General features: G+C 41.6%; 1 protein-coding gene across 5 annotated transcripts in view; it reads left to right on the top strand.

Moving 5' to 3' along the window:
• Nucleotides 1–13,363, top strand: part of ITSN1 (intersectin 1) — a 520,117-nt gene that overhangs the window by 381,044 nt on the left and 125,710 nt on the right. For all 5 annotated transcript variants that reach the window (XM_029603536.1, XM_029603539.1, XM_029603538.1 and 2 more), the window contains 7 exons: nucleotides 916–1,072; nucleotides 3,174–3,379; nucleotides 3,873–3,955; nucleotides 4,812–4,978; nucleotides 7,467–7,512; nucleotides 8,090–8,211; nucleotides 9,105–9,222. In XM_029603536.1, coding sequence (XP_029459396.1) covers nucleotides 916–1,072; nucleotides 3,174–3,379; nucleotides 3,873–3,955; nucleotides 4,812–4,978; nucleotides 7,467–7,512; nucleotides 8,090–8,211; nucleotides 9,105–9,222 — 899 coding nt within the window. The remainder of the gene's footprint in view (nucleotides 1–915; nucleotides 1,073–3,173; nucleotides 3,380–3,872; nucleotides 3,956–4,811; nucleotides 4,979–7,466; nucleotides 7,513–8,089; nucleotides 8,212–9,104; nucleotides 9,223–13,363) is intronic.

Here is a 13,363-nt window from a genome sequence, read left to right as displayed (position 1 = left end):
ATGGCAATGCACAGTGCTTGCCATTGGGTCAGCCCTTGCCAGTCTCATTTTTTTTTTTAATCGCTCAACTCTTCTATTCTTTTAGCATTTTCCTCCTTTTTTACTGATATTGCTAACTTCATGTCTTCACCAAAAGCTCTTCTTTTCATCTTCCTGTTGTTCCATAAGGAAATAAACTTCCTTGTCCAGGAGAGTTTCAAGCAGAAGGTGGTACAAAAAGCACAACTCACCCAACAGGCTCAGATTTCAGAAGTCTCCTTTCTTACATGTGCAGGGCAATTTTCAAAAACCCTAAGAAAAAGTACACACAGGGATCAGCAATGCATGTACTTCTGTCCACAGGAAAGTAGGTGGGCTCAAAGGTGGGTTTAGGTGGGGGAGGGATCAACGCATGTAGCTTTTTCATTTTAAAAATACGTGCAGTTTGGTTTTTGGTTTTTTTTGTTTTGTTTTGTTTTAAGGAAAAAGTATCCGCAGAACAAAAAAGCAGGTGCAAATCTCAGCAGTTTTCAAAGGAAAATTACCTTTTTGAGAATCTGTGCAAAGTTGGCAGGGAAGAGTATCCATGGACTTTGCAGCCATGCGGGCACATTTAAAATTGCTCCCTAAATATAGTCATAAGCTTCCTTCCTTTGGATGAATACACAAATGACTGATTTTTATAAATAGAGACTTGCTATTTCAGTAAAGATAGGCATAGTGTGTGTGCTTTTCTTTTCTCTCCTCCCCACTCATCACTGTACCTCTCTTCAGCAAACTTGTCACCTCTTTTTGGCACTGAGCCATGTTGTTAGATTTGATGCCTCTCTCATGTGGTCCATTTTCTTGTCCTTGCCTGCCAGGATTGTATTATGTCACGTTTATCCCCTGTACAGTATTTTACTGGTGGTTGCAGTTCTGCTGTTTAATTTCCAGGTGGCCCTCAAATAGTGAGAAAGTAGAGACTGATAATTGGGATGCCTGGGCTACCCAGCCCTCCCTCACTGTTCCAAGTGCAGGACAACTTAGACAACGATCAGCCTTCACCCCAGCCACTGTGACTGGATCCTCGCCATCCCCTGTCCTGGGCCAGGTAAGCAGATTGTTCTTATGAGCCAGGTATGCTGGCATGCTTGAGCATGCCGTTTATTGTATTTTAATTTTATTTAGTACAGCAGGTCCTTTAAAAGGTAAATGATTTAAATTGTAGTTCTAAACTTTTGAGCTAAACTTTAACTTGGAAAAAGTAATGTAGGTAATGAATTTATATGTTTGTTCTCAGGTCAGATGTGTGGCCTGGAGGGAGTGTCTCAAGGGGGCCAATATTCAGAGAAAGCTGAGTGCCTAATGTAGGCATCTCTGTTTTAAGACCCTAAAGTTAGGAGACTTCCTTGCTAAACATAGATATCTACATTTTGAGCTGAAATTTGCCTAATATACTCCTGCACGTTCATTATGATCTCAGGGGAAAAACATATTAGAGGTACCGTCCATTAACAGTATCGCTTGTGTGAGACTATCGAGCAAGCATTCATGGTTATAGGACCAGTGATTTGGAACATCCGTCCTGACAATATTCAGTTGGAGATGTGTATAATGTTATTTAGAAAAAAGGTCAAGGGATTTTTATTTAATCAGGCATTTGGAAGCGTTTAGATTGATAGGAAAAAGCTGTGTTGTAGGGTTGCCAATTTTTATAGATTTTATTCTCAGTATGATCTGGACAAGATTGATTTGCCATTTTTGTTTTCTATGGTTTCATTGTATTTATTCTAATTTCTGAGTTTGTTAGTCTGTATCATTATTATGTCTTTTTTTTTATTGTACTTCACTTAGGAACATTTGACAGATGAATTAGAAATTAGATAAATTAAATAAACTTTAGGTCCCTAAACCTGAGGCTGCTAAATTTTAGGCCTGCCACCTTATTTTCCTGACACTTAAGCTCCTAACTTAGGTGCTAAGCACTGAAAATTAGCATTAGATACCCAGCTTACTTGCCCCAACCTGACCCCACTCCTGGCATCACCCAACTTTTTAGGGACCTAAATTTAGTTAGTGAAAAATAGATTGCTAAATTTCATTGCTTCATTTAGGAAGATCTAGGTGCCTAACTCATAAAGGTAGACACCTAGAATTTGAGGCTATCGTCCCCAAAGTGGCTGTATATCTATGTCCTGTTGTTTTGCAGCTTCTCAAATGATTTCTCCCTTACAAAATCTGGAGTGCAGATCTGAGCAGATTGCAAAGACCAAGTGCACAGAGTTGCTGTGAGACTGTAAGGTGGATCAGTGTGATATACACTTCCTTGTACAAGGGGAAGGCTATTTTCAAAACTGTGTTCCCAAGTAAATAACTTGACTCTGCCCAGATAAGTCTATGCGGGCTTCCATGGTGTGCTTACTTTTAGCTGGACTGCAAGGAGGCGTTCCCAGAGGCATTTTAGATCATGGGAGGAAAATAGTGTGTGCACGTGACATTTTCACAAGTACACATGGTATTTTATCTCCCTCTGCCACCTGCACTAAAGAGCAGTTACCGCATATGCACATTACATTAATTTTCAAATTGAAAGTACCTGTATTTTTTCTCTTAGAAAATTAATGTCAAGAATGCACTAAAAGCGCCTGTGTACTGTCCAGATACGTGAGCTGTTTGGACACTGCCCTCCAGATAACTTGAGCTCCTTCTACTGGATGATCTTTGTATTTGCAGCTTTGGTCTTTGGAGTCTGTGCCTGAGGGTCAGGCACTTTGATTAAGCTCTTCCTGTTTGTGTTTGTCTAGTGATCTGACCTTAATCTGACCATTGGAATTACTCTGGAAAATGCTGCCCCATCAGTGTCAACTGAGACCTTGTTCTTAAAGAAGCTCTTTCCTCTGTTAGGATGTATATCCCATTTTGGTGGCATCTGTGAAATAAGTTGCTGATCTGAGCATGGCTCTTGGTGAACTGGTGTCTACCTTCTTATACATTCACAATTAACTCCCTTTTTGGCAGAAGTGCCCAGAATTCAACAGTCATAGAAACTGAATTATTCTCTTGCTCAGAAGGAGATCATCCTATGTTTGTTTTTAGAACAGATTAAGAAGTCAGTTTGTCTGTAGTAATCATGATACTCTCTTCATCTTAGATGCTGAATTCTGGCTAAATGAAAAAGCATCTTACATAATGTTTCTCTTGTCCCAAATAAGGGCGAGAAGGTGGAGGGACTCCAGGCCCAAGCTTTGTATCCCTGGAGAGCCAAGAAGGACAACCACCTGAACTTCAACAAAAACGATGTAATCACAGTACTGGAACAGCAGGACATGTGGTGGTTTGGAGAGGTCCAGGGGCAGAAAGGCTGGTTTCCAAAATCCTATGTCAAATTAATTTCAGGCCCCATGAGGAAATCAACAAGGTATTACACTTCCGTTTCATTTCAGAAAGAAAGGGTTAACTTGATATAGTGTGATACCAAGAAATTTCCTGTGAAAACTAATGACTTGGGCATGGTAGAGCAGTGATCAGCTGCCTAAATTCTGACTTTGGGCGCAATAGATGGGGATGTGGAAGGAAAGCTCTCTTGAGTATTGCCTTCTCTTGTGTTTAGCAGGTCCTCCCTTCATGATTAGTAGGATAAGTTGCTCACCAGAGAGACTGGGTTTCTGCTCTTTTTCAGCTGTCCATATCCTTAGCTAGTGGCATGAATAGCAGGTGTTTTGATCCAGTTCTCTGTGTGCTTGATCAAGGAAGATTCACCTTAGAACCTCAACATCTCTAGGAATCACTTTGTGAAAAGGACTTTGACCATGCCCTGTCTTGCAGATCCCATATGCATTGTAATGGATATAAAATAGATTAGCACAAACATGTTTAAATGTATTGTTTTGTTGTTTTTACCTTTCTTCAAGCATTGATTCATCTTCTTCAGAAAGTAGTGCTAACCTAAAAAGAGTAGCATCACCAGCAGCCAAGCCTTCTGCACAAGGAGAAGGTAAAAGAGTTTAAATTGCTTCATTTGCTGCAGGTTCAGAATTAATGCAACATGAGCAGCCGCAAAGCACGCAGTCTCAGAAGCAGAGATCGAGAACTAGAAAATATTAGGGAGAAAAATCATGTGTCCTGGGAATAGGACCAAAGTAGGAAGCAATCGATCTAGACTTGTGATTTAAAAGCAGCTTGCACACACTTATATAAAATAACCCAGCCTGTATAGCTTGCATGTATGTACCATGTTTCAAAAATGAATGTATTTGGTCATAATTATTGAATCTGCTGCTCAGATTTGTTTGCACTGAGCTCGATATTCAAGAGATCTAGGCACCTAACTTTAAAAGTTAGGTCCCTAAACTGCTGAATTAAAAACTTTTCCATGACTCAATACTTAAATTTAAGAGCCTTTAAAAGGATTGTGGTCAAAAGCAGGGACAGGTTAGAAGCACAAATTTAGTAACTGAATGCTGATTTCTAGGTCTAGGCACTTAAAGTGCCTAAACTTAGGAGAGTCCTGATCTTGCCTTAAGTTTAGGATTCTTACAGTCCATTTAGGTACCTGTATTCTGCCATTGAAGGTGCCTTAATTAGGAACTTTATTTAGGTGCCTGTATTCAATCATTTTAAAGCACCATAATTAGGCACCTTCAATGGCTGAATATAGGTGCCTAAATAAGGCTTCTAATTAAAGTGCCTTAAATCAGGTGCTGAGCTCACTTTGAATATCAGGCTCACTTGTGGCTTGTGCGCGTGATTGTAGCAATGTTTTATGTCGCTGAAATTCTCTACATTGGTGGCTGCACTTTCTCAGACCCCTGTGTCCTGAGTGTCACTAAAAACACGTCTTCTCTTCCCAGAATATATAGCCATGTACACGTATGAGAGTTCTGAGCAAGGAGATTTAACCTTTCAGCAAGGCGATATGATTCTTGTTACAAAGAAAGATGGGGACTGGTGGACAGGAACAGTGGGAGAGAAATCTGGCGTCTTCCCCTCGAACTATGTCCGACTGAAGGATTCCGAGGTAGGCAGAGAGTGGAATGCAGGCCTCCCCCTCATTACACTGCAAGATTACCAAGGTCTGATCACATTAGCTGATTTTATATTTTCACATTACCCTGACAAAGAACCACTAGATGAGGTCTCTGCTCTTTTCTGGCCCCTCTTTCCCCCCCCCCCTTCATCATCACATCTCCTTATCTCCCTCCCTAGGTTTGCCCACAGTCTTCATCAAAGCCCCAAAATAAAGTTGCTGTGAATTCAACAGGGGAGATAGAGGATGCTGATTGATTGATTGATCCCTCCATGGGGTTCATAGTGTGATTTAATACACTACTAATCTTTTCTACCTGGATGCTAAGCATTAAAACCAGAATTCTGAAATGGGCCCTGGTATCCTCCATCCTGGATTCAGTTGGATAGAAATGTATAGCATGGGGGGGCATGATAGAGGTCTATTCTATAAAATCCTAAGTGGAATAGAACAGGTAAATGTGAATCAGTTATTTACTCTTTCAAAAAATTAAAAAACTAGGTGATACTCCATGAGGTTAGTACATTTTAAAACAAATTAGAGAAAATTATTTTTCAGTCAATGCACAATTAAAATCTGGAATTTATTGCCAGAGAATGTGGTAAAGAAAGTTAGCGTAGCTGGGTTTAAAAAAGGTTTGGACAAGTTCCTGCAGTAGAAATCCATAAACTGTTATTAACCAGATAGACTTGGGAAAGCCACTGCTTATCCCTGGATGTTAGCAGCATGGGATCTGTTTACTCTTTGGGATCCTGCCAGGTACTTGCAACCTGGATTGGCCCCTGTTGGAAACAGGATGCTGGGCTTGTTGGACCCTCTGTCTGACCCAATATGGCTACAGAGGCTAATTTTTGAAGCCAATGCTGCAGGTAAAACTGAGCTTTACCCACTGAAACGTGTTTTAGTGGTAAAAGTGCACGTGTAGTGCCACCAAGCATGTACTCTTAGCTGCAGTAGGGGGAGGCATTCTGGGCGACCGGGTTGAGGCACGGTTTTGAATTACATGCATACTTTTTAATATTCAGATGTATGTGCATATTTGCAGTAAAGAAAATTGCCCACACAAATGAGCAACTGTAAATGTGTGCGGGCAATTTTCAGAGGGAACGCATACACTTACATTCACTTGGGGAAAAAAGTGCTGACTCAGTGGATAAAGGGTACCCGTGGTCTTTGCAGATATGCAAGTTTGTTTGAAAATTACTCCCATTGGCAGGAGGGGTGGTTGAAGGACAATTTTAAAAACTATGTGAGTAGGCTGTATTCCCTGTGGACTTTGCACCAATGCTCAAATGAAAAAGCCCCCGCAGAGACTTGAACCTTCCCTTTTTTGCGGGTACTTTTTTTTCTGGCCAGAATAGTATGCCTAGTTTTGAAAATGCCTCCTGGCCTATCCCGGCCCTCGAGCACCTCCACACGTGCAATGTGGAAAAACACACTTTCTTGTCCCTGTATATAAAAAGTGGGTAATTTTTTTAAAAAGCCTTTTTGTCTAGGTAACTAGTGATTTATATGGGTAAACTGCTTCTGAAAATTGCCCTCCTAATTTGAGAGAGTGTCCGGTGTCAGTCTTTGATAGGATGCGAACATATGATAGCCAATAATTAGGGGAGAATTTTCAAATTGTCTGCATTAGGACAAAGTGCCTGGGTATTTTTTACATGCAGGTTTTGCATCGATTTTCAAAGAGAGTGCACCCGTGTGCTTCCGCTTTAAAATGGACCATGGATACAAGTATCTGTGAGATTTTCCATCCTCTTTTTGTTTTGTGCCAGTACTTTTTCAAAGGACAATAACGAGTGTAGAATTGAAAATGCGATCATTGTGCGTTGCTTTCCTCCCTCAACCTAGAAATGTTCCTGGGCATGCCTCTCCTAATTGCCACTAAAAGGACATGCTTACCTTTTAGCCAGATTGAAGGAGGGAAATTATCAGTCAATTTATACGTTTAAATGATTTTAAAAGCTACCCTCTAGAAAGGCAGCCCTCAGCATGCTAGTCACATATTGAATAACAGGACTCAAATGGAAAACAGGAATTTGTCCTCATTAAAAGGACAGGCAGTAATAGGATGATGGACACTTGATCTTAATATGCATCACAGCGCTTGTTGCACTGACTTTTTGAGTCTGGTTTCCTGCTCACCCAAAAAGGTGGCTATATGAAACAAGTCCAATGTGTCAAAAAATAGGTTTATAAAAGGCAAACACAGGACTGAGTTATTTTTTTAACAGGACGTTTAATCCTGCTGCTTTTACAATGGTTATAATGTTTTCTTATCCTCCAAGGGGGGATTGGCAAGGTGTTAACATCCCCATATTGTGCAGGCTGTCAGTGAAAAGGCCATGAAAGGACCCTCGCTTCAGGATAAAATCTTACATTTGATCTGTAAACCAAATGAATACTGTGGCCCTTGGCCTTGACGCCTGGAGTCATGCACATGTGCATGCGTGAGATTCATGATGACTTTTGTTCTTAGGTCTCTGGAGCTGCGGGGAAGACTGGCAGTTTAGGAAAGAAACCTGGTGAGTTGTTGAAAAGAGCCACAACCTCGTTGTATTAGCTGCCAGAGTGAAAGCCGCAATTCTGTGCTTTCGTGCCACAGTAAAGACTTTTTTTTCATTTCATTTATCCACCACTTTTGGAATTTGTTGGAGATTATAATTTAGCTATAAAGGTGTGCTCTGTGCACATAAGCCCTAGGACGGCACTCGATGGGAAGATGTGTTTACAGGAGGGGGACTGTACAACAAAAATATCATGCAGAACAGAACCAGCTGCAATAGTGATGAAATGGAAACTGCTAAATTTGCAATCCAAAGTTATTAAAAGAGATTCAGTGGCTCAGAAAGTTTTGGTTTCTTTGTAATCTATTATGAGTCCGCTGAACCAGTCTGGATGAGGAATCCCCATCTCAGCGATACACTTGTTCCTCCTTTACCTCTGCCTCCTCCTGTTTTTTATATTTATAATGTACTATGGGGCCTTGTAGATAGGCTGTTTGCTGATCTGAGTATGATCTGTAGATAGGCTATTTTTTGAGAATCTGCTCAAAATTCTATACTAACTGTTATTTTATGTCTATTATGTAATTTTTTTCAGAAATTGCACAGGTTATTGCATCTTACACAGCAACAGGCCCCGAGCAGCTAACCCTGGCCCCTGGGCAGCTGATTCTCATCCGGAAGAAGAATCCTGGGGGATGGTGGGAAGGAGAGCTACAGGTTCGTTCCTACAAAAGACCAAGACAGATTTCCAGGAAGATTTTCTAGTTGGAAGTAGACTCACTAGGCCAAGAAAACTAGTTTTGATATACTTAAATCTTTATTGAACACAAAATGGTTAGCATCTTCCTGTGAATTCCCTGTAGCTGCCACCTCTAGCCAGCCTAATGAGTAGGAACATGAGAGAGTGAGAGACAGATCTGGAGAGGTGCACTGTCATATTCCCCTGGTTCATAAATCCTAGTGTCAGGTAAAATGCACCAAAAATAGAATTTAAAAAGCATTACACATGGTTCGAGCTTTGGTAAACTAGAAAAATTCATAGAGCTCCAACTTTGTGGAGGTTTCTGTTCTCTTTAAGGAAAGAGAAGAAAGATAGGGGGCAGTAATCAGCATTTTTCCACAGGTAAACACACTACCACCTAGCCCTGTGTGGGTAACTGTACATGTACAGCTTACAGCGTGCATACTTCTAGCTGCAGGGAAAAGTGAATAAGGTTAGGTCAGAAGAGGGTGGAATTGTGTTTGAGATTTCATTGTGAAATCCCTGCATGTGATTTCCGATGCATACTTTTGTGCCTGCTTCAGTGGAAGCACAAAGTATGCAGGTAATTTGTATTCGTGTTGCATAGGCCAGCAGGATTTTCAAAGAGAAATGACATGAGGAGTTTTCCTGTGAAAATGAGCTTCCAAAAATACCTGCGGATGTGCAAGGCCTGCAGGGAGGCTCATTATTGCCATCATAACTTTTAATCCTTCTGTCAGGGTTAGTGTAACTATTAATTATGTATATCAATGGACTGTTGTTTTCTTTTCTTTTGAAAATCAGTCTAGACTTTGATGTGAGTTAATTTTGTACAGTCACTTGTCTTAGTAAAATGTTTTCTCACCAGGCCAGAGGAAAGAAACGACAGATAGGCTGGTTCCCAGCTAATTATGTAAAACTTCTGAGCCCTGGCACCAATAAATCAACGCCAACTGAACCATCAAAACCAACAGCATTACCTTCTAGTAAGTAATATGGTATTGCAGGTTATACGTGATCAATAACAGAACACTTTTTTTGTACCTTTCAAGGTTACCAGATTTGGAATGAACTATGAGTCCAATATTCAGCTGGGAGGAGTCAGGTTAAGTTTGCCAGATAAATTTATCTGCATAACTTATATCAGATATTCAACATTACAAGCATGCTACGGAATTTACCCAGCTATCTTAAACTTAGCTGGATAATTTTGTCCCGTGATAAGCTTAGCCTAGATAAGTTTTCCCCATTCTGGAATGCCCCCAAGTTATCCAGATAAATTTATCTACCTAATCACTTAGCCCAAGGGTGGCCAACTCCGGACCTTAAGAGCCACAAATAGGTCATGCATATTCATTATGGATATCCTGAAAACCAGGCCTGTTTGTGGCTTTCGAGGACTGAAGTGGACCACCCCCAACTTAGCCCAATAACTTGAGGGTGTACAGATTGGCGGGAATTTCAGAACCCACAGTTTGTCTAGCTAAGTCCAAAACTTAGCTGTACAAACCATATCAATATGGACCTCCATATTTTCTCATAAAATATAACCAACTCCTTTTATTTATTTGTTGTATAAGGATACTAAAACATCCCTCAGTAACACATTCTTATACAAATTACTTTTTCTTAAAAATTGATATTTATGCTTTGTAAAGACTTGTTTTTACAAATCAGGACTGGATTACTAGGGATTCCTTTTCCCCACTTCCCCTTCAAACACATTTTTTGACCCCCTTATCTCCTCCACCAAGTGCAGAGCTCTTGTTATCTCAATGCAAATATCTAGAACTCAAGGCTCTGTGTGTATGTATTGTGTGTTAGCCATGAGACACAGAGCATTGGCACAGCAACCCATGCAGTCTACAGAAAAGAGAGGAGGAGAGCAAGGCTGCTGTGGCATAGAAGAAAGAAGGCCAAAGGAAGAGAGCCAAACATAGATTTGAAAAGAAGAGAGGTTAAAGAGGGAGGGGACTGGCACTAGGAAAGTGAAGCAAAGAGATGGGGAAAGAGGCAGTCTGAAAGAGAGTGCAAGGAGGGAGGGAGACTTGGGAAAGAAACACACACAAGCTGGGGTGGATAGAGGAAAAATCATCTGAGCAAGAAAGTCAAGCTGGGAAATGACAGACTCTGTGCAGGTAAAACCCTCTGAGTGAATTTTCAGAACGTTACAAGTATAAAAATGAGTATATACACACGCGTAAGTAGCCTCTACTCGCATAATCTGTATTTTATAGAAGTTGAAAATATGCACCTATTTTCACATTTGCATGCACAGATATGCATGTAAAAAAAAGGGACAGTCTAGGAGCATTCCAGGACGGGGCTAACACTCAGGCGCGTAAGTTACTATTTTAAGACATATGTGTACATTAGCCAACTTACTCATGCATTTTTACACTTGATAATTATCTGGCGTAAGTGATATGAAACACAGCAGAAGAGGACCAGAAGCTTATCTGCATACCTTACCCAGCAGCCCCAGGAGAGAACTCCAGAGGACATCACGAGCTATCCAGGCTTCAGTCTCCACAGCCCCAGCATCCAGAGGCCCCACACTCCTTGCAGCAGAAGAGGACCAGAACAGCCCAGGCAGAGTCTTAATTCATTGACTAGGCTTACTAGTACCACTCTGTGGTGGTCTGAAATTAAACTAAAATGGATCTAGGCTGTTTGTAATCTGTAACTTTAGATAATCTTACCTAAGAATGGAAGATTGGAGATTGGGCAGTAGTTGCTTGGTTTGTTTGGGTTCAGGCTGGGTTTCCTTAGTGTAGAACTCCCAAGGGTACACTGCGTTACGTCATCCGATGGCGTGGAACAAACCCATCTGTCTAGCTCAGTAAAGTTTTTTTTACTACTGAGCATGCGTGGGCCTTCCTGCGTGCATGCTGCCTCATGAACTCCTCAGTCTTTTTTGTCCAAGCTTCCGCACAGATGTGTTCTCTCTCTCTCTCTCACTCTTTACTTTGTCCTTTTTTTCAACTTTAGGAAGTTTTTGCTTTACCTAACTCATTCTCGAGTTGCCTTGCTGCCTTGGAAGCCCCTCAACAGCACTTTTCAATGCTACTCTTTAAAAAAAAATAAAAATAACCTAACAGGATGTCTGGCTCCAAGAAGACCACCTACAGTGGCTTCAAGGATTGTGTTTGTGGCCACAAGATGTCCATCACCAACGGCCTCGATATTTGTTACAGATACTTTGGTCTTGATGATGATTCAGCTAACTGCTATGACTGTAATTGGATGCTGCTGAGATTCCAGAAGAACAGAGCCTGGAAGATGGAGGAATTTTGCAGGTCAGTTAAAAGTCAAAGCCGTTCCTCTTCCTGGAGAGGGCCCTCTTTGAGCTCCCTCCACACTGAATAGAGCAGGAGCTTCTCTGATAAAGTACCCCCAACTGTGGCACCAGGCTCCAGGTCTGTCTTAGTTCAGGGGTGTTAAGCAAGATGCAGAAGTATCAAGTGCAGGAGCCAGCAAGCTCCTTGGTGCACCCAGGGGCCTATTCCCCCTCTTTGCAAGGCTCATAAGCACAGAAGAAAAAAAATGCCATTTATTGGAGCTGGCGGTGCAGTCAGCCCAGCCTAAACAGAAATTGATGTCGAAGCATGCATCAGTGACACAATGGACCTGTGTGCCATTAGCACATAAGCTCTCTGCACTGTTGACACATCGGGCCTTGGCACCATTGACGACACAGCCTGTGGAGCTGTCAACACACCAGACCTTGAAGCAATCAGCACACCACTCCCCGATGCCATTGGTGCTCTTGTCTCGCTCAATGCAAGAATAGGCATAGGGGGGACCAGGAAGAAACTCCTTATCGTTACTTTCCTCCATATTGGCACCCTTAACTCCATCTCACCTCCTCTGTCCAGATCGCAGATAGTAGCCCTTTTACCTGGGTAAATTGCCCTCTAAAGGTGTACATCTCAAGTTTTTAAATAATTTCTTCACTTCTGGAAAAGTTTGCAAGTTATGGTTTCACTTACACCTGCACTCGTACTTGGACTCACTTAAGATAGATTTTATGATTAACCTGCTCACAAAAAAAGGCCCTGGCATGGGTAGCACCATTTCTGGAGCAAGAAAATCATCTTAAACCATTCATGAGTCTAGACTCATTCATTGCTGCTCTCTCCCAGGTCTTCAGTGATCCAGATTGTGTTCAGTTGATGGAAAGTAACATCTTGGGCTCCATCAGGGCCAGAACAGTGGGACTGAATATGCCATGGATTTTAACCAGTTAGTGAATGATCTGAACTGCAATGAACTGCCCTGGGTGCTCACTTCTGTGGGGTTTAGCAGCCTAAATAAAGGTTGAATTGGCCCAGCTAGATCCCCCGCAGTCAATATATGCACACCTTATGCCCAAGAATCTAGAGATGCTTAGGTGAGTGAAGACAAGAGAAAAAAGTTACTAACCATGAGAGGCAGATAGGCATCACCAACAGACCACTGACCTCTGAGAAGCCCATGCTGGTTGATGGCATGAAGTGTCGCCTCTCTTCAGAAAGAAAAGGAGCGGCACCATCAAAAGGGTTTGTGCTTCTATTTTGGGCTCTCAGGACATTTTTCAAAATATCTGGAAGAGTAGACCACAGAATTGGGGTCATTCCCAGTAGGGAAACACAGACTCCCAGCCCCAATAGAGGAAATGGGTGGGGAGGTGGCTATCCCACTGAATATCAATATTGCTTTAGGTCATGTCTCTCTCATGTTACTATTCCAGTCAAATTTTCCTAGAGAGATAATGGAATCCACGCTGTAGCCATGATTGACTCTGGAACATCTGTTTGTTTCCTGGATCTCATGTTTGCTCAGCAACACCAAGTCCCCGCACAATGGAAAGAATTAAGTATCCTGATAGAAATCATTGACAGCTCACCCTTGTCAGGGCCAGTAATCACCAAGACTGAACCTCTTGTTTTAACCACGATACATAATCAGGATATTTTTCATTTTGACTTCTTTAGAGAACCATATTTCCCAGTCATTCTAGGCCTTCCGTGGCCGGAAAAACATGAACCACATATCAATTGGAAGATACAGCAGATGGTGCTCCTATCAACATATTGCCAGCAGAATTGTATGTCTGAGGAGACCCAGGACATATGGTCTAAAAAA

The sequence above is a fragment of the Rhinatrema bivittatum genome, chromosome 5 (genome assembly GCF_901001135.1).
Source record: "Rhinatrema bivittatum chromosome 5, aRhiBiv1.1, whole genome shotgun sequence".
Lineage (NCBI taxonomy): Eukaryota > Metazoa > Chordata > Amphibia > Gymnophiona > Rhinatrematidae > Rhinatrema > Rhinatrema bivittatum.
Note: the sequence above shows the minus strand (reverse complement) of the source record. Positions and strands in the feature narration are given on the sequence as shown.